This window comes from Drosophila simulans, chromosome 3R, assembly GCF_016746395.2.
Source record: "Drosophila simulans strain w501 chromosome 3R, Prin_Dsim_3.1, whole genome shotgun sequence".
Classification (NCBI taxonomy): Eukaryota; Metazoa; Arthropoda; class Insecta; order Diptera; family Drosophilidae; genus Drosophila; species Drosophila simulans.
The window spans coordinates 4,379,902-4,398,922 of record NC_052523.2 but is presented as its reverse complement, the minus strand read 5'-3'; the positions used below and the strand labels follow the sequence as shown (position 1 = coordinate 4,398,922).

The following is a 19,021-nucleotide window of genomic DNA, read 5'->3' as shown; positions in this document are numbered from 1 at the left end:
AACTCAAGGGGCTCGAAAATCATTTGCAGCTACTCCTTTTTCAGTGGAAACTTTTTCGAGGCAATCGTAAAACTCGACTCAAACTGCAAAGGCAAATAAAAAACACATTAAGCCGCTAAACTCCAGAAGTACAGGGAATAGGGTGTACTCTATGGCCAAAAGAATAGGGTCCTTTGTCCAATGCAACAGTAGAACTATTTGATTTCAAGTTTGTACTGTAAGAAGTAGCTAAATCTCTCATAATTTTGTGAGTCCTCAAAAAAGAATTTTTCAAATTTCATTTTAGAACTCAGGAATGCCATTCCATGCTTTGATTTTGCTTATTTATTTATTTGTTTACGGCTTACATCTCATTGTTCATTGACTGTGTTCAATGCCCTCAAGGAACTTTGTGCGCTGGGTGGGGGCGAAGTGGTTTCCAATGTTGCCTTGAGCTCAAATGACTGCGACAATTAGAAATCAGGCAAAACGAATCGGGAATCAAGTTTCAGCGCCTGCAGCATTATCTTAAAACGCGTCGTAAAAATCACATTTCGCATTATAAAAATCAAGCTCTCGGGTCGGGACCCAGCTGCTTCCCATATTGTGCGGACCTAGCTGCCGCACCATCCCATCCCATCCCATCCAATCCGAGCCACTCCGATCCCTCCGTCCCTGGCCACTTGGTCCGTCCGTGGGCAACGGTGGCTATAAAATTTGCTTTTACGAGCGCCGGAGCGCAGCTCATTGCTCAAGAGTCCCGAGGACACGGGCAGGTAAAGGTGAGGTGGCCAGGATAACTTGGTGGGCTCTACGCCTCAGCTGGCTCTGACTGACTGTCGGACATTACAATGATTTTAATGGGCTTTATGGCCGAGACAGTGCACCCATATGGTCGCACTGGGATCATTGGCTTTAAAAATGGTTTTATGCGGCACTCGCGAAAGCGGCATGTTGCAAATGCAATATTGAATTTCAAACTAATTAACAAGCCCGCTCACTAATCCCGGCCAACTAAAATAATTCATTTCTTTTTGTTCGTCCACAGCGATAATTAAGTAGCAGCAGCATCTTCACTGGAGATCAATAAAAAATAGATGACGCTAATTAGCGCCGCGTGGAAGAAACCTGCGGCTTCTGCGGAATGTTATTTAATATTTAACCAGGCTTAAAATAATTCCAGCGAAATGTGAAAATCCTAAAATCCTATACATGTAGACTATCAAAGTGTAATCCCCGAAAAACTTTTCCAATTGATCTCAAACAACTAAAATAAACAAGCATAAAACAGTGAACTAAGCTCCACCACGAGTTATTATAAAAATCGATAAATAGTAGCTCTTCGAGTACACATGTATTGTATATTAGTTATTTTAAAAACTTGTTCTGCAAGGAAATAATCAAGAACTTAATATCGATCAGCACGAACTAAAAACATCTTAAACCTTAAATAGGCACGACTACATAATTAACAACTTTTAGTCCTAAGCTTGAGCACTTCGATTCGAAACCATTACTTAACAGCAAGCAATTTGGGAAACGAAAAGATTGTCAGATCACTTTATTCAAAATTGTTCTATACGAGTATACATAAAACATGTGTAATTGATATGAGATTATCAGCCTACAACATAATCCCTCTTTACTTTACTCTTTAGAATACATACATTACATTTTTCTTGGGCTGTGCGCTGCTATGTGAAGAAAGCATGCGGTTTATTATAACTTCGTGAGAACGAGAACTGATCTGGCTGATCTGGAAATAGTGTAGCTTACTTTTCTAAACTTAAGAATATGATGTTTCCTTTACATTTTAAAAGATTTCTTTTGTACAGTTTGACAAAAACCAAATATGTTATGCTATTCACATTGTAGTGGAATTCGTTTGTATCCGCTTAGACAGAAAACGCGAATAATTAAATTAGGATATTAAAACAGTAGAACACATTTCAATTTTAATGGAACTCATTATAAATCACCAAACAACTTAAATGGTATTCTAGTTAATTTTAATACAAAGCTTTGAAACAAAGAAATGAAAACATTAAGAAAATTTACATTAATCTTGAATAAATATTTCGCTGTAAATAAACATAAAACGGTGTTCTATGGAAAGTATTAGCAAAACGACAAAAACGTAAGTATGTAAGTTGATAAAATCCGAAACGTTAAAAGCAAGCTCACATTCCAAACAAACCTTTAAGGTCATCTATAGTAAGTTTAGAGCTAACTTTGGCGCCTGTAAGGACACCATCGGCAAGATCCAATTTTTTATCTTGCAATGCTTTGATCCGCTGCTCAACTGTGTCCACGCACATAAACTTATAAATGATCACGTTCTTTTTTTGGCCAACGCGGTATATACGGTCCTGGGCCTGTGCCTCCAACTGGGGATTCCAGTGCAGATCCAAGAGCAACAGGTGGTTGGCACCAATCAGGTTCAAACCCACACCGCCAGCAGTAAGGGAAAGCAAGAGAACGCGCTTCTGATTGTTGCGATCGTTGAACTCATTAACAATGTCCTGACGGTTTTTGACCGGAATGGTACCGTTTAAAGATAAGGTCGCCACACCATCCTTACTCAAATGGTCGCGAAGAATGTCCAACACTGAAGTCCACTGAGATACTACTATGGCCTTGTCGTCCGAGCTTTTCAGAATCGTTGTCTTAAGGATTTGTATCACCATGTTAATTTTTGAAGAGGGACGATGCAGATTAAATACCGGGTTGCTGCGTTTCAGCAGATTCTTGGAGGCCTTGGCAATGCGGGCTTCATCCGGCAATAGCGGAGGACCGTCGTCACCTGCATTGGCAACCGATTGCTGATCATCGGTGGAGGTGTCCGTAATTGCGAGTTTATTGAGCTGGGCCAACAAATCGATTTCGGGTGTATCGCTGTCACTACTGTGGTCTCCCATGCTTTGGGATTCCTCCCCATCCAGCATCTAAAAATAATTTTTTTGGACAATTGAAATTATGGTAATGTAACTATTTTTTAATCCAACTCACCGCATCGATGAGCCCAGGATGACAGCAAATTTGTCGAAGGCGCAGCAGTAACACCAATATTTCATGAGATTTTACCTCCTTTTTGCTTCCGGCCATTCTGGCAAACTTTTCGTGCATTTTGTAATATGCCCCATTGGGATCTTTAATTTGATTGTAGGTTGGTTTATTGGCATCGCTTCTATAATTAAAATCAGTTTCTCTCTCGGCGCGTTGATGGAGAAAGTGAGCGAACAGTGTCCTAGAATATGTCATTACAGTTTGGTATACATTCATCTCCTCCTTGTCCAGCGAGATCTCGATCAGGCGCAACTCTTTATTGGGCAAGCTGTTCAGCTTGCCGTCCGATTGCAACTGTGCTTTGGTGCGCCTTAGCATGAGTGACTTCATTAGCAGATTGAGCCGGTTTTGCCCTCCAGCGCTCTTGTTGTCAATCCACTTCTTCCACGTGTGTAAATCATCAAATGGCGAGCAGCGCAAGAACTTCAGCAGGGCATAGACATCCAGTTCCTTGTTTTGAATAGGAGTGCCAGTCAATGCCCAACGAAATTTCCCACGTAAATCACACACCGCCAATGACGACTGCGACTTGTGATTGCGCACCACGTGCGCCTCATCCAAAATGATCCGACGCCACTTGACGCCAAACACAGCACTCAAGTTCTTGTGCTCCCGCGCCACAATTTGGTAGGTTGTCACCACAATGTCGTAAGTTCGAAGGTGCTTTCCCTTCGTCTCCCGATTGTTGCCATGGTGCACGCAAACGGTCAGCTTATGACGCGCAACCTTCGACTCCACCTCGCTCTCCCACTGACGCAGCAAGCTGGCAGGGCACACCACCAATGTGCCGCCCCTATGCGCTGAAAAGTGTAAAGACAATTTAATATATAATCGCAACTAATATGATGCTATTGCGACTTACTATCTTTACGGCCCTTGGATTTCCATCCGACCACGCTTTTTCGCTTCTTATTTTTATCATCCTCACTGTCGCTGTCGCTGCTCTCATCTTTGCCCTCGGTCATCTCTTGGCCATTTTTGCACGCCAGGACAGACGAGATCATGGTTAGAGTCTTGCCCAAACCCATATCGTCCGCCAGGATTCCTCCCCGAGGTAGTTGACGTTCGCGCCAGGCCATCCAGGCTAAGGCGTGCTTTTGGTGGTTCATAAGCGATACCTTCAGGCCAACAGGATCCTCTGCGAGCACTTCGGGTCCAGGAAGGTCCTTGAGTGAGACGTGGAGGTCCTACAAAAACACCCATTAATTGCTGTGCACATATCTAAAATCATTTTTCACGAATCACTTAATCAGTATTCGAGGTTTTAATCATGGCCTGCTCTTGGACAGCCACCGCACAGTAACTCGTGCCCAGCGACTTCCAAGTATGAGCACGCATCTCAGATATCCGTTCTGACTCATCACATGAACAAACGCAAAAGATAGTCTTGGTTTTTAGGTACTAACAATAATTGCAGAGGACTTGAAAATACATCCTAAGACTATTTATTCGACGAACTTTACATCTCTATTAACCTTACCTTAAGCGATTCCAGGGTCAGTGCCTTCTGGTTGTTAAACGTGGCCATTCCTTGGGCACCCGTGTAGACGGGCTTTATTTCATTGACTGCCTCCGACAACTCATCCCAGTCAGGAGTATCGATTGATGGAGCTCTGGGTGGATTTAGTGTTGGCTTGACCACTCTGACCGCGGGCACATTACTCTGCTGAACTCTTAGTTTGTTAGCGCGCTGCGCGTCCATTTCGAGCTCACGGCGCAGGGTGTCAATGCGCTTCCTAATCTGGCTGCCCTTGTCGGGCAGCTTGTGGGCCACTTTCTCGAAGAGCTTCTCCGCATCGCTTACCTGTGCGCGCTTTTCGGCCAGCTTACGCATCTCGTCATCGTAGACCGCCTGGCTGACCACCTTCTGGTCCTCGCTCTTAATCCCAGATCGACGTGGAGCGGCAGGAGAAGTCTTTTGCTTAAGAACCGCCTGTATTGTTGGCTGACTGAGATTCTTGCTTGTCTTGACCACCGGAGCGGCAGCACTGCTTCTGGGCGACAAAGACTTTGATGAGCGTACAAACGGCGGGTCAGACATGTTTTCCTTATTGGTGGTGGCATCGTCGTCTGTGCTGGATAATATCTCAATTGGTGTCTCCTTGTTGCTGAGTATGAGCACATCACTGCCACTGGAGTCGTCCAAGACCTCAGAATCCGCAGCGCCAATCGTCGAATGGAGGTCGTTCTGTATATTACCAGCAAACTGTGTTGTGTAGCGCGGCACGAGCGCTTCGGCAGTGGGTGCCTCTGCGGACGCCTCCTGCACTTCATCGCTGTACTCGATCTCGCTGTCGTCATCGCTGAAATCCTGAGGCCGCACCCCAGTGATGCTCATGCGGGTGCTGGGTGACAAAGCGCGCTGTTCCAGCTCGTCGTCCTCATCCTCGCTATCGGAGGGAATTCCTCTTAAGGGCTTCCTCTTAAAGTTCCTAGCGGACGGACGAAAGCTGTCGTCCTTAGAGTCTTCAGACTCCTGGGAATTCTGCGAGTTCTCGGACTCACCGGACTTATCGGATTCCGCAGACTCACTCGACTGGGACTCCTCCTCCTCTGATTCTGTTTCATCTATAACCACGCCAGCGCTGCTAGGACGCGAGGATTTGCTGAGTCGCGACGATTTGCTGACTCGCGAAGATTTGCTGAGCCGCGAGGATGATTTCCTTGATCGGCCTGTATTGCATGTTAAGTAAATGATATGAATCAAACCAAAAGCGCTCAAGAAATTACTCACCCAAACTCGAGTTGTTCACCACTGAGTCTTCCTCCTCCTCACTATAATACTGGCTGCTTTCACTGGACATTTTAAGCTACAGGTTTTTTACGAAAAATGCTTGTAAATCAGCGCCATTTATTTCAGAATGGAGATGCCACCTGATCAAAAGAATGCCACAAACTATCGATATTTTAGAGAACAGAAGGTCGTGCCGGATATATTTTGTAGACTGTAATGTGGCAAAATGCTTACTAAAAGAAACATTCGTTTTAGTCATCAAAAGTCAAATACTTTAAACATAAATAATCGAGACTACTACATATATGTTGGTATCATCTGTCCACAGTGTGAACGGTCCACAAGGAAATTATCGGTTATGTTGCACCTTTTAACATCGCTTATCGATTACCCGGCGTTTACTTTAAAAGATTTAATGTAACATTTAACGTTTCGCATCGCTTTTTGAGCTTTAAGTTTTCAAATGGAATTAGATCGTAGGTTTTCCGAGGAGCATTTACTTTTTGGTTCTTCCTTCCTAATCGACTCGTTTTCAGTTCCACGGAGTCCGCGCTCGAGATCGAACTCGCCGCCGTGTTGCAGTTCATCTGTGATCTGGAGCTTGAATAATACCTCATCCAGGTATGGAAGCACTCCCATATACCCAATGGAATCATCTTCCCCATCAGATACGAACGAAATCCACGAACAATCGTGCAGCATTCAAGACCTGAGCGGCGTCCCCTTGCCGGACAGCTCTGGTGAAATTAACAACCGGATGGAGCCCGAGCCAGCTGACAGTTTCGAATTGTCAGGAGGTAAGGACCTGGAACATTCAATGCCACTTCTTCTTACTTACCTTGACCTTTCCCCAACAGAATATGCCGACAACGAATGTGCAATTTTTGTCAGTGCTTCGGAGTATAACGAAAAAAAAGCACAGATCGATCAACTGGTGCAAAAGATACTCACAATGGAGCAGCAGCAGCGGCAACTGGAGGAGAACGCGTCCGACACCAAGGAGCTCTGCGATTTAAAGTTGCGCCTGCAGAAGCTCAATGCCCGCCTGGAGGCGCTGGGCGAATTCCTAGACACGTTGCGGGTGCGGGAGGACCAACAGGAGATCAAGATCGAAGATGACTCGGAACTGGTGGACCAGACCGAGCAGCCCAAGTGGAGCAATTTGTACTCCGGGCTGAACCGCTATCGGCAAAAGGCCAACCACACTGCGGCGCAGTTCTATCAGCACAAGAGCAACATAATCGACAGCCTAAAGGTAAAATACTGACTTTAAAGATGTATTGTACACCTTAACCTTAATTGGATTAATTGCTTTTATGGTTTTTATTAGTACGCCTATAAATTGTATATTTTTAAATCTTTAAATACGCCCTATTCCAGACCCTGTATGAGCCCATTCACCCACGTCCTACAATCGATGACCTGGAAAAGCAACCCGCTTTGCTGTTGGTGCGCCTGCTAAAGCATCAGCAGTCTGGCTTGAAATGGATGCAATTCCGTGAGCGCCAGAAAATCTGTGGAGGAATCCTTGCCGACGACATGGGCCTGGGAAAAACTATATCTATGATAGCCCTAATCTTGGCTTCGGAGGGAACTAAGAACAGGAAACGAGAAGAAAAGCAGCAGGCCTTGAAGTTAAAGTGGACTCAGGAGTGTAATCGAATATATTTTAAGGAAAACCGTAAAATCAGCATGTTTGATGATGAAGAAGAGTCTGGAGAGGAGGATGAGCAGTACGAGCCGCCGGAGAAGCGCACTTGCCACGCGAAGACTAAAAAAATCAACCCATTTCGGATTTTGGATGATGATGATGATGATAACGATGACAGAGACAAAGCTGTAGTGGAGTATGAACAGAACGATCAGCTAGCAAAGACTCCCGATCCAGAGTTTTTCAGTTCGGACGAAGAGGAGGAGCACTTTACAAACGGTCGCTATCCCTCGGCAAACACATTAGTTGTTTGCCCCATGAGCGTCATGTGTCAGTGGGCCCATGAAGTGGCCTCCAAGGTGGCGCAAAATGCCATTAGGGTGCTGACCTTTCACGGACCCAATCGCCGTAAAATCGGAATAGAGGCATTCAGGAGCTATGATTTAGTCATTACCTCGTATAATATCGTAGTAATCGAGTTTAAGCGATATGGAAACGCTTCTCCGCTGTTCGCCGTGCAGTGGAACCGCGTGATCCTCGACGAGGCTCACATCATTCGGAATCCTAAAACCAACTGCTGTATGTCTGTATGCCAGTTACGGGCGCGTTGTCATTGGGCCCTGACTGGAACTCCTGTCCAGAATCGGGGCGTCGATGTGTTCGCCCTGCTGCGGTTTCTAAATGTACCAAACTTTCAGGACCTCCAGCAGTGGAAAAAGAACCTAAACGAAAGCATGCTCGGACATCGCCGACTTAACTTTATAATAAAACCACTAATGTTGCGCAGGACAAAGCAAAAGCTACAGGCATCTGGCGACATGCCTGCGCTGCCTACCCTTAAGATTGAACTCATATGCGTACAGCTATCGAAAACTGAAATGGCCGTATACCAGATCCTGTCTGCGATATCCAAAAAAATCTTTACACAGTTCCTGCTCCAACGCGAGAAGGGCAACAGTGATTTAAATTATTACGCTCTGGAAAAAACCCCACAGTTTATAACTGAACAGATATCCGACGAAAGGTACAACGAGATCTACGAGAGATTCCTTAAGTCGCTTGGCTACAATCCAGGGGAAAAGATCCTTGGTATTTATATCCTGGTGCTACTGCTTCGGCTACGACAGTTTTGTTGCCATCCGGGACTAATGATTGGGGTAAATATATACATATCTCACTTTATCACACCCCACATAATCATAATCATAATCAACATCTTTCGTCAGATGCTGCGTGGTACTTTGGCCGCCGAGGACGTCCAGAACGTGAAGGTGGATGCCTCAGACGTAGAGGGCCAGCTCAAGATAGATGTCCTTACAGAGTTGGATAAGTTTTACGAATCCGCTAGCGGGGATGACTCTTGTGACGAGGAGGATAGTACTAAAAGACATGGCAATTTCAAGTTGGAAGTCATAAAAGATGAAATTAAGGAGGAGTATGTGCCGTGGGATTCAAGTGATGACCTACCATCGGCTGGTTCCTTCGAGGATCAACTAGATACTGCCAGAGCTCTTAAACTGCTCAATCCCCAGAATCCCATCTTTCAGTTCATACGCCCTTCTGCCAAACTAAAGCTGATCATTGATAAGCTAGAAGAAATCCTCACAGGCACCAATGACAAAATCATTGTAACATCTCAGTGGGTGAGCTATCTCGCCATCATCCGTAAACGACTGCAGGATCTATCATGGGAAACACTTGACTTTAATGGCCAGCTGACCGCCAAAGAACGCGAGATTGTGGTGCGAGACTTTAATGCGAATAACGACAAGCGCGTTCTGCTACTCTCCCTCACCGCTGGCGGAGTGGGACTGAATCTGAACGTGGCCAATCATATGCTAATTGTAGACCTCCACTGGAACCCGCAGCTGGAGCGACAGGCTCAGGACCGCATCTATCGATATGGTCAAACAAAGCCTACCTTCATCTACCGCTACATGTGCCAGGACACTGTAGAGCAACGAATTAAATCTCTGCAAGATTGCAAGCTAGAAATCGCAAAAGTTGTGCTTCCAGAGGAAGGAGGAGAAGTGTCCAGATGTGTTGGCGGTGGTCTCAACCTCGCGGAGCTAAAGAAACTCCTCGAGATGTGAGTCCGAAGTATTTGAATTTGTTTTAAGATGTTTATGTTTTTTGTTTTCAGTTAAAATGCTCGCATTCAAAAGCTTTACAACTTCACCAAAGTGCCTTTAAACGAATGAGTTCGTTTTCTATTGTGTAATAATAAAGCACAACTACCTTTAAGGTTATACGTTACGTTTGATATAATCGTACGTCCTATAAGAATAAAAGTATATATATATTCTGTTTTTTCTATATTAAGAACCACGTGCTAATAATAAAATAAATCAAACGAATTGTTTCATGATGTTTGAATCATTCCTTTTGTCTATTTTTCCGTTCGACCTTCCAAAACCACATATATAAAGAAGCATTAAATAGACCACAGAGATTAATCGATTGTTTAATTATTTTCAGTAAAATTTCTTAGTGTTTGGTAATTCTTAAGAATATTTCTCTACCCTGTGATGTTAAAATACAATATTATGATGTACGGATTCTTCACTTAATAAATATAAAATAAAAAAAAAAAGTATAAATTGTGTTCTTAAAGCGAAACTTAAATAATATTAATTTTGAGCTTATGAAAGTAACAAAAGAATCATATTTCAAGTGAAATTCATTAGGGCAAAACTTAAACTAATTAAGGAAATGCAAAGTAGGCTTCAGAAAACAGAAGTCATTATAATTATAATGAATAATAAATCGTTCATTATTCTTCCACATATATTAATATGCTTAATTCAATGGCTGCTTTTCAATATTAAAACCGGTAGTCATCCGTTTGGACATGATCCTCTCCTGCATCGCTCTTACGTTGTTGCTGTGAATGCGTTTTTTGTGCTTTTTCAAGTAGTTAACATCTACAAATACCAATGAGCAAAATTCGCAACGAAACAGATCTCCCGTGTGACCACGCTCGTGCCTCTTGAGATGTTCTTCTGTGTGGAACTCCTCGGAACAATAGGTACATTTCTTAATATCAGGTTGACGATTGTGAGTAAGCATATGCCGCTTCAGGGCGTAGACACGACTGAACTTCTTTAGGCAAAGATCGCATTTCGGTTTCCTGTTGATAAATAAATAAAAGCAAATGATATTAGTCGATTTCCTCGACTATCAGATACCACTTACTCAGCTAGTGAAAGTGCGAGGGATTTCTTTTTTAAAATTTCACTAAATCTTAGGGATTTTGCTCCTATATTTACCGGGATCACGGTGTTCTTACGGACACGCAGACGGGCGGATTATTATTTCCTTCTACTAGTAAACCTTTCTATTACTTATCGAGTAACGGGTATACAATTTTAAAGTTTGGAATGGATATCCAATGACAACAATGTGCTTACTCGTCTTTTTTGCGGTCACCTTCATCCTTAGTGGTACCAGGAAGGACTTCATCACGTTTCTTGAGCTCCCTGCCGCTAAGAAAGTGTAGTTGGTAAATATTTCATTGCAGAAGGATAACAGATTCAATATCTCCAGACTAATACTCACCGCAACCCTAGTGTGGTAAGAATATTGTGATTATTCAAATTTTCTTTGGCGAAATGGCTATCGTCGACAATTCTAGTAAAGGAATAAATAAATAAAAACAAAAATTTAAAAGGAACACAGTTTAGGGCTGTAATATCTGTTGGCTTTTAAGAGGTCTGAAACAAACTTGAAAACTTAATATTCAAGAGTTTATTATTCCAGAGATCTCTGCGAGCAGACAGACGGAAAAAAAGACAAACGGTGACGGACTGATATGATCTTATGAACTCGGATAGTGATTCCGATTAGGATAATACAGGGGTCAGTTACGCGACCTTCGCTCATTACACATTTGTCAGCGGAACTAGGGTATACTAGATTTAACGGGTAACAGACTACATAAGACTAGTGGAGTTCCAAACTCACGGCTTAAGCATAGTTGGACTGCTGGACGTGCCATTGAAGGTGTTCTTAGTGCACTTTGGGTTCAGATCCTCCGCTTGATCGCTGTCCTCCGAGTCAGGTTCCTTTGTGGACTCGGATTTTGAAGGGCCCGGCCCTTGTTTGTGCTCTCTGCGATGGATTTCCAGCTGAGCGTACTCGATGAATACCGCCGAGCACTGGCTGCAGGAGAGCGGACCGTCACTGTCGTGGGTGCGCAGGTGCCTTTTAAGGTGATCTTTTCGCACGAAAGCCTTCGAGCAGTGGCCGCACTTGTGCTCTGGCTTGCTTAGGTGGTTTTGTAAATGCCGCTTCAGATTCGCTTTGTGCATATATGAGCATGGGCAGTAGGGACACCTGTTGCACTGATCGCTGATGTGGGTCCTTAACTTGGTCTGGGAACAAAACCTCTTAGAGCACTGCGGGCAGTTGTAGTAGCCATCGGCATCGCAGCGCACCTGTGGTATCATCATTTTGGTACTTCTGAAAATCGGAAATATATTTGTCTATCCTGAGTCTGCGTTTGATATCTATAACAAATTGTTTTACCTTGGAGATTCCTTTGGGATTATGTCTTGCTGTTCTTCAGTGCGACAAGTCCGCTTGCGACGTTGCGGGGTGAAGGGCTCCGGTGGCCCATCTTCATTTTTCTCTTGGAGCTCTGTTTGGAGTGTTTGTTTTTGACTTAGATCATCTTCTGATTGCTGCGTTTTTCCCATTTGATGCTTATCCTGTTGGCGATCGCTCTTGAGCAGCATATTCTGGGTTTGATTCCCATCCCCATTACTAGCAGCTAACTGCACTTGGTTTTCCGGAGCACTCGACTGGTTTAGGACGCGGAGGAAGTGTTGGTAGCTCTGCTCGCTCTGCCATTTGAACCGGAAAGCATTCTGGACGGCTACGACGCAGGACACGCAGATGAACTGCGGCAGCAGGTCGCCGCGTTTCACTGGACGGTCGGTGCACCTGGCCAAGATGTGCGAGAGGCTCATCTCCGGCTCGTCGAGCACAGGATCCCGGACATTTGCGAATATGTCTACCAGGGTGCCGGTCTCATCCATGCAAGTCCGGCACACGTTCTTCGCGCTCTTTATCATCTTAATCAGCAACCAAATACAATATTTTTCAATAAAAGAACAGTTTACGACATCTTATGAATTGACCATTGACATGGGCCTTGTTTTGCAAACTAATAGTCCCGTTTCGCTAATTTCACAGTTATTGCTCGTAATTCACATGAAAAAACGGCACATTTTTCGAAGAGAGCGATCGATTTCTCTTTCCACAAAAGTGTGAGTGTTCTCTTTTTGGAGACCTGGATGATACTGGAACTGGAAAGAAATCCGCAGACGCACTCAGTATTTTTAAATTTTTTTATTAAGTGTTCATATTAAACGGATTTGTGTTAAAAAAAATTATTATCAGACACGCTGGCTTTTATTGTAATTTAATTGCGATTTGGTTTTCTATTTACTTTGGGAAAGTACTTTCACAAAACATCTGATAATTTATTGATGAAATAGGGTTTTAAAAATATTAAGTCTTTCAATTATCTCTAAATATTCAATAGAACCAATAAAAACTATTCACGGGAAATAAAGCTTTAAATATGTTTTAAGCTGCCAATAAAATTATAAAATCACTCCAATTATATTAATTATCCATTAAATTAAAACCCAAATCCTATTAATTAAAACACAAATGTTCTTTTTAATTTACAATTTATGTAAATATCTAGTAAGAAAATATCGCTAATTGACAGTACTGTATAAATGAAACAGGTTGGCAGCCCGACGGCAACAGCTGATTCGCTTTATGAATGCGGAAAATTTGTCTGTGTGTTTATGAATATTATGCCGATCAATGGAACGAGGAATAGTTATGTGAGTGGCTACGCGGCAATCACAACATACGTACTCTGTAGAAAACCCCGCTTGACTCCTTGCCAGACTCGATAAATTGGCCCGCAGCGCTTTGCGGTCGCAGAGAATACCGCAAATCAACCGCCCGTTGGACCTGAGATTCATTTCAAGCGCAAGCACAGCAGATCTGGGTCAGATTGCAAGGAAATCTGGGAAATGCTGAGCCAACTGCCTCTGTTCGCTGGGGGCGAGATTGTCCGGGGCTTCGGACGCGGCTCCAAAGAGCTGGGCATCCCAACAGGTTGGTGGCGACGATAGGCGAAGCGCGAAGGTCATTGCTAATTGATAACCAAACCACTTGTTAGCTAACTTTCCGCTGGAGGTGGTGAAATCGCTGCCGGAATCCCTGCCCACTGGCGCGTACTACGGCTGGGCGAACGTGGATAATGGACCCGTGCACAAGATGGTCCTCAGCGTCGGCTGGAATCCCTTCTACAACAACAAGGAGAAGAGCGTGGAAACGCACATGCTGCACGACTTCAACTGTGACCTTTACGGCCAGACACTCAAAATATGCATTGTGGGCTACCTGCGACCGGAGCGCAGTTTCGACTCCCTGGAGTCACTGATTGCCGCCATCCGCGGGGACATCGAGCAGGCCAAAGCGTTCCTCGACGAGGCGGACAAGGCCAAGCTGAAGGAGGCTCCGTACTTTACGGAGAAGCTCTGCTCGTCAAAATAGCGATGGCGTAGGTCAGTCTGGAAAAGGAGGCTTCGCTGGAGGACACACTACTAATCTTCGCACGGCTTGTGCTTCGAAATAGTTATTCCATCAGTTATCTTATCTCTGAATTTGCGCGATGTACAAAGCGGAATTCGAATATCGAATCAAGTACTTAAGCTAACCGTTTTCATTAAATTCCTACTGCTCATAATGACACCAACAAAATGAACCAATCGCATTTCGGTTTGATACTTATCAAATGTATAAACGAAACTGTTTTTGTAAAAATGTTCCTGCTGTGCATTTTTTCTAATATATTTATCTCTTAATGGCGTTTTTATTGACGGATTGCAGTGAAGTAATTTGCAATTTGTATACACATGTAGTTAAATATTATTTATATATGTCACGAGTCAATTATTTTTGTTATTTCTGGTTTTAATTGCTTACGTGTTAAGAAACCCGTTAAATATATATACAAATATATACATACAATTTTTAATTCATTTGAATTTAGCAAATAAACTAATTAAATTTCAAGTTTTTTATTTATTTTTATTGGTCATATTTTGGTTTATTGGTTATACATCAAAGAATAAAATCATATTATAACGTTTATATTGTTTTGTTTTAACAAACAGTTTAATTGGAAATAATATCTATTAAATATTCAAATTAGTTAAAATTCCAATTTGAAAATACAGACTACAGAATGCTATCGATCTAGCAGCACCACGAACTATCGATATCAGCGACCGATCGATATTGGGCTTGATCTCGACAGATTCGGGAAAAACTAAGCTGCGCGTGCGAGCGTGCGAGGATTTTTCTTGTATAAAACCGTTGCGTAAACCAGCAGGTAAATCAGATCGGCGTCAACTGCGCCACTGCCTGCAATCAGTTGCCTTCAACCAGCATATTGCACCTATTTTCCAGCAGCAACATGTCAGCGCCACAGCAACAACAGTCGCAGCAGCAACAACAACAACATGTGCGCGTGGTCGAGCAACAACAGGTGGAACCAGCTGAGGCGGTGACCTCCAGCATGGAATCGGAATCCATCTCGGCCAGCAAGGAGCTAACCGGTTTGACGCACGAGTGCGGTGTTTTCGGGGCCATCGCCTGCGGAGATTGGCCCACCCAAATGGATATTGCGCACGTGATCTGTTTGGGACTGGTGGCACTGCAGCATCGCGGCCAGGAGTCCGCGGGCATAGCGACCAGCGAGGGCAAGTGCTCCAAGAACTTCAACGTGCACAAGGGCATGGGTATGATCAGCACCCTGTTCAACGACGACTCCATGAAGAAGCTTCGTGGCAACCTGGGCATCGGTCATACGCGCTACTCGACCGCCGGCGGATCCGGAGTGGTCAACTGCCAGCCCTTTGTGGTGCATACGACCCATGGCGCATTGGCCCTGGCCCACAATGGTGAGCTTGTTAACAACGAATCTCTGAGGAGGGAGGTTTTGGCCAGAGGCGTGGGCTTATCCACGCACAGCGACAGTGAGTTGATCGCCCAGAGTCTGTGCTGCGCTCCGGAGGATGTTTCCGAACTGGATGGACCCAACTGGCCAGCCAGGATCAGGCATTTCATGATGCTGGCGCCGCTCTCGTACTCGCTGGTCATCATGCTAAAGGACAAAATCTACGCCGTGAGGGACACCTATGGAAATAGGCCGCTGTGCATTGGCAAGATAGTGCCCATCAATGCTGGGCACGGCAATAACTCAGACACACCTGCCGATGGTTGGGTGGTGTCCAGTGAGAGCTGCGGCTTCCTGTCGATCGGCGCCAGATACGTTCGCGAAGTGGAACCCGGAGAGATAGTGGAGCTGTCGCGAAGTGGCTACCGCACGGTGGACATTGTGGAAAGGCCCGACTTTAAACGCATGGCCTTTTGTATATTTGAGTACGTTTACTTCGCCCGCGGAGACAGCATCTTCGAGGGTCAGATGGTGTACACAGTGAGGCTGCAGTGCGGCCGGCAGCTGTGGCGAGAGGCTCCAGTGGAGGCGGATATCGTGAGTTCCGTTCCCGAGTCTGGCACAGCGGCGGCGCATGGCTATGCCCGTGAGTCTGGCATTGAATTTGCCGAGGTTCTCTGCAGGAATCGCTACGTGGGACGGACATTTATTCAACCCTCTACCCGGCTGCGGCAGTTGGGAGTAGCCAAGAAGTTCGGAGCCCTATCCGAGAACGTGGCTGGCAAGAGGTTGGTCCTGATAGACGATTCCATCGTGCGCGGCAACACCATTGGACCAATAATCAAGTTGCTGCGGGATGCAGGCGCCCGGGAGGTGCACATCCGCATTGCCAGCCCTCCGCTGCAGTACCCATGCTATATGGGTATAAATATTCCGACTCGAGAGGAATTGATTGCCAACAAGCTGAACCCCGACCAACTAGCTAGGCATGTGGGCGCCGACAGTCTGGCTTATCTTAGTGTGGAGGGACTAGTGGAGGCTGTCCAGCTAAAGCACCGCGATGCAGGCGATAGTAAATCCAAGGCAACGGGCCACTGCACCGCCTGTCTCACTGGCGAATATCCCGGTGGGCTGCCCGATGAGCTGAGCTGGTGATACCGATTGAAGCTCATGATAGCTAAAAGTCGAAAAAGACTTTTGGAAACCTGTTTTGCACGCAATTGCCCACTACGAAACAACAAAAATCGCAGTATAAATAGCCATAGAGGGCTCGGAATTACTGTCACAAATTTTGCATTTAGCTTATCTAGCATTACAGCCCACCCATTCCTATTTACAGTCTATCTTGTTAGATCTTAAGTAAGCAGCTCACGTGCTTCCCCAAGCTAAAAGACATCGATTTAAGTCTGGTTATGCCTCTGGAACTTTACTCATAGTACAAAATACATAACTCTTTGTTGCCCATCTTGAATATCACTATAATTTGTTGTTTGCAAATGCCAATAATAAAGACACTTAGACTATTAATTAACCAGACTCTATTTTCTCTGCATGCGAAGCCATCGAAGATATGAAATTACGTGCATGATATCGAGCAGTTTACTCCAAGGTGCGAGTGCCAGTGACTCTGTGCGGCAATGCACCATTTCCTAAGGAGGTCATGGCTGCCACAAGCACTGGAGGCATTCAACTAATTCCGATATGATTCTTTTGAATTTTAGATGATTAATTGGTGATAAGTCCACTGCAATAAATACGTAGAAACAGATTCAATTGTCCTGCCCTGTTGCCTTGCGAAAAATCGATCTAATTTCATTCTTATCAATACTGGGCAAACACTTTAATTTTACACAAATAATGAGTTGACCAATGACGGAGCAACATTTCTTGGCTAAGGTTTACGTTCACTTGCACTTTAGCCACAGAAACCGGCGTTGAAATCGTAAATAGTTTGAAGTAACATCCAAATAAGTATGTACATAGTTTTAATATAACTTATGCTAGTCCATTTGTATTATATGTATATCTTACGACTCCAGCATATTCTCGAAGTCCTTCAGCTCCAGTTCCCTTTCAATAACCTGTGTGTAGAGATTATCAAGCGTTTCCTGCATTCGTTGTTTGAGTGTGGCATTCTGAATGGAAGCGATTTCCGTTGACTTTTGCACCTGCTGCGCTTTCAGTTCACGAATCTGGCGCGTCAGTTGATTGATCTTCTGCTGGACCTGTTGCTGTGTGTACTGCGGCTGCGGTTCGTCTATGAATTCCATGTTCTCGAACTCCTCGCGCTTGGTTAGCATTTGGCTGTCGTAGAAGCCACTGGGAGCAGCAAGGTTGGAGCTCGACCCGGCGGCGCTGAGCTTAGGACTGCTGGCTTCACGCCCAAACATAGACTTGCTGAACACGTTCTGCTCCATTTTCACGCCGCCCGCTCCGGTATTACTGCCACTAGCGCCAAAGAAGTCCGACATTCGTGAATCATCAGCCGAGAGGCGTGAGGATTCTTCCATCACCCGCCGCTGCATGGTGTTATTGCCCCGATCGGGCTCATCCTCGTCATCCGTGCTGGATACTTCCTCGCCGAAGATGTCGTGGACAGCAACTCCCATGTTCGGTGCCCGGTGAGGGGGAAAGTTGCTGGCTTCGTCATCATCGGACTCCACATGGAGGTGCCGCTGAGAGCTCATTTCCATGATCGTCTTTTCGCTAGCATGCATGGTGCTTTCGTCCTGCAGATCGTCATCTGCATCGTTGTAGGGCTTGATGTCCGATTGCTCCAGTTCATCCATGGGCTTGTCCTCTTCGTTTATGATTTCATAGTCCACTCTGACAGCCTCGTTGTCAATGCGCAGCAGGTGCTTCACTTCCTTCTCGATCTCGGGAGCTTCGACATTCTTTTTCTTCAGAGTTTTGCGGAATCGTCGTTTCCGCACATTCTTGCAGGGCGGTGTGATGCCGTGCGGAAAGAGGTATTTTTTGTCCACCTTGTTGGGGTCCTTCTTTTTGTTCTTGTTAGGCGACTCCTTCTCCGTCTCGTCCTCCCGCTCCTCCTTGCAAATGAGTATCTGGCAGATGTCTGCCGATTTGTAGAAGCTCTTGTTATCAATGGTCTTGTAACTCTCGACAACGGTGGGCAAATCCACGAGTTTCGTGTACAGTATCTGATCATCTATTCGCACTTCACCGTACCTCAGATCCTGATCCAGTTGGATGGTCAGCCGCTCCTTTATGGTGCCAGCATTTATTGCTTCATGGACCGTGTCCGCCAGTTCCTGCGGAGAATCCGTGAGAATCCATAAATTTGCACGGCTTGTTGTGATTTTTACTTGTGTTATGGCTTACCTTCGGCACGCGCATGATAAACTGGCTCTCTAGCTCGACGCCATCATCCCGCGTCTTGTGCTCAGCTTGCTTGACCTTGTCGCTCTTCTTTTCAAACATTTCAATGCGATTTTTCCGGAAAAATAAAACTTTTTTTGAAGACACTAAATGCTTATTAGAGATGGGAGTTTAGATGTGGCACCGCTAGTGATGGTAGTCAGGTCACAGTTATCGTTACGACTACGACAAATATATGAAATTATTCACACTGCATCCGCTT

General features: G+C 44.9%; 7 protein-coding genes across 17 annotated transcripts in view; 4 read left to right on the top strand and 3 right to left on the bottom strand.

Moving 5' to 3' along the window:
- LOC6727147 (protein doublesex) overlaps positions 1–1,374 on the top strand; it is a 45,172-nt gene extending 43,798 nt beyond the window's left edge. For all 3 annotated transcript variants that reach the window (XM_016175825.3, XM_039295936.2, XM_039295935.2), the window contains exon 5: positions 1,028–1,374. The gene's annotated coding sequence lies outside the window, so the exon portion shown is untranslated. The remainder of the gene's footprint in view (positions 1–1,027) is intronic.
- Positions 1,375–1,510: 136 nt separating this feature from the next.
- On the bottom strand, positions 1,511–5,977 carry LOC6727146 (transcription termination factor 2). The gene is made up of 5 exons (XM_002102503.4): positions 5,780–5,977; positions 4,526–5,718; positions 3,908–4,232; positions 2,989–3,845; positions 1,511–2,924 (listed from the first exon to the last, which is right to left on the bottom strand). The coding sequence occupies exons 1-5, from the start codon at positions 5,847–5,849 to the stop codon at positions 2,160–2,162; spliced, it is 3,210 nt and encodes a 1,069-aa protein (XP_002102539.1). The 5' UTR covers positions 5,850–5,977; the 3' UTR covers positions 1,511–2,159.
- A 130-nt stretch (positions 5,978–6,107) lies between these two features.
- Positions 6,108–9,792, top strand: LOC6727145 (transcription termination factor 2). Of its 2 annotated transcripts, XM_039295916.2 has the most exons (6): positions 6,108–6,255; positions 6,316–6,576; positions 6,637–7,034; positions 7,160–8,587; positions 8,657–9,519; positions 9,574–9,792. In XM_039295916.2, exons 1-6 carry the CDS (start codon positions 6,243–6,245, stop codon positions 9,575–9,577), a joined length of 2,967 nt encoding a protein of 988 aa, XP_039151850.1. In that variant the 5' UTR covers positions 6,108–6,242; the 3' UTR covers positions 9,578–9,792. The 2 variants fall into 2 exon arrangements, with proteins under 2 accessions (XP_039151850.1, XP_016033627.1); XM_016175828.3 differs by having other exon boundaries at positions 8,657–9,792.
- Positions 9,793–9,869: 77 nt separating this feature from the next.
- Positions 9,870–13,176, bottom strand: LOC6727143 (uncharacterized zinc finger protein CG2678). 6 transcript variants are annotated; one of them, XR_001599925.3, is made up of 7 exons: positions 13,128–13,176; positions 11,958–12,739; positions 11,394–11,891; positions 10,989–11,060; positions 10,841–10,915; positions 10,626–10,773; positions 10,420–10,560 (listed from the first exon to the last, which is right to left on the bottom strand). XR_001599925.3 is itself a non-coding variant. In XM_016176283.3 (6 exons), exons 2-6 carry the CDS (start codon positions 12,503–12,505, stop codon positions 10,230–10,232), a joined length of 1,518 nt encoding a protein of 505 aa, XP_016033625.1. In that variant the 5' UTR covers positions 12,506–12,739; positions 13,128–13,176; the 3' UTR covers positions 9,870–10,229. The 6 variants fall into 6 exon arrangements, 3 of the variants coding, with proteins under 3 accessions (XP_016033625.1, XP_039151871.1, XP_016033626.1); XR_006541844.1 differs by having other exon boundaries at positions 10,626–10,754; XR_006541845.1 differs by having other exon boundaries at positions 10,841–10,909.
- Positions 13,177–13,178: 2 nt separating this feature from the next.
- Positions 13,179–14,489, top strand: LOC6727142 (putative riboflavin kinase). 2 transcript variants are annotated; one of them, XM_016175830.3, is made up of 3 exons: positions 13,179–13,291; positions 13,358–13,571; positions 13,636–14,489. In XM_016175830.3, exons 2-3 carry the CDS (start codon positions 13,487–13,489, stop codon positions 14,010–14,012), a joined length of 462 nt encoding a protein of 153 aa, XP_016033624.1. In that variant the 5' UTR covers positions 13,179–13,291; positions 13,358–13,486; the 3' UTR covers positions 14,013–14,489. The 2 variants fall into 2 exon arrangements, with proteins under 2 accessions (XP_016033624.1, XP_002102535.1); XM_002102499.4 differs by having other exon boundaries at positions 13,223–13,571.
- A 207-nt stretch (positions 14,490–14,696) lies between these two features.
- Positions 14,697–16,947, top strand: LOC6727141 (amidophosphoribosyltransferase). 2 transcript variants are annotated; one of them, XM_016175832.3, is made up of 2 exons: positions 14,697–14,853; positions 14,931–16,947. In XM_016175832.3, exon 2 carries the CDS (start codon positions 14,938–14,940, stop codon positions 16,573–16,575), a length of 1,638 nt encoding a protein of 545 aa, XP_016033623.1. In that variant the 5' UTR covers positions 14,697–14,853; positions 14,931–14,937; the 3' UTR covers positions 16,576–16,947. The 2 variants fall into 2 exon arrangements, with proteins under 2 accessions (XP_016033623.1, XP_016033622.1); XM_016175831.2 differs by having other exon boundaries at positions 14,705–14,853; positions 14,934–16,947.
- Positions 16,948–17,230: 283 nt separating this feature from the next.
- On the bottom strand, positions 17,231–18,980 carry LOC6727140 (transcription initiation factor TFIID subunit 7). Its single transcript, XM_016176282.3, has 2 exons — positions 18,763–18,980; positions 17,231–18,692 (listed from the first exon to the last, which is right to left on the bottom strand). The coding sequence occupies exons 1-2, from the start codon at positions 18,859–18,861 to the stop codon at positions 17,448–17,450; spliced, it is 1,344 nt and encodes a 447-aa protein (XP_016033621.1). The 5' UTR covers positions 18,862–18,980; the 3' UTR covers positions 17,231–17,447.
- Positions 18,981–19,021: the final 41 nt, after the last annotated feature.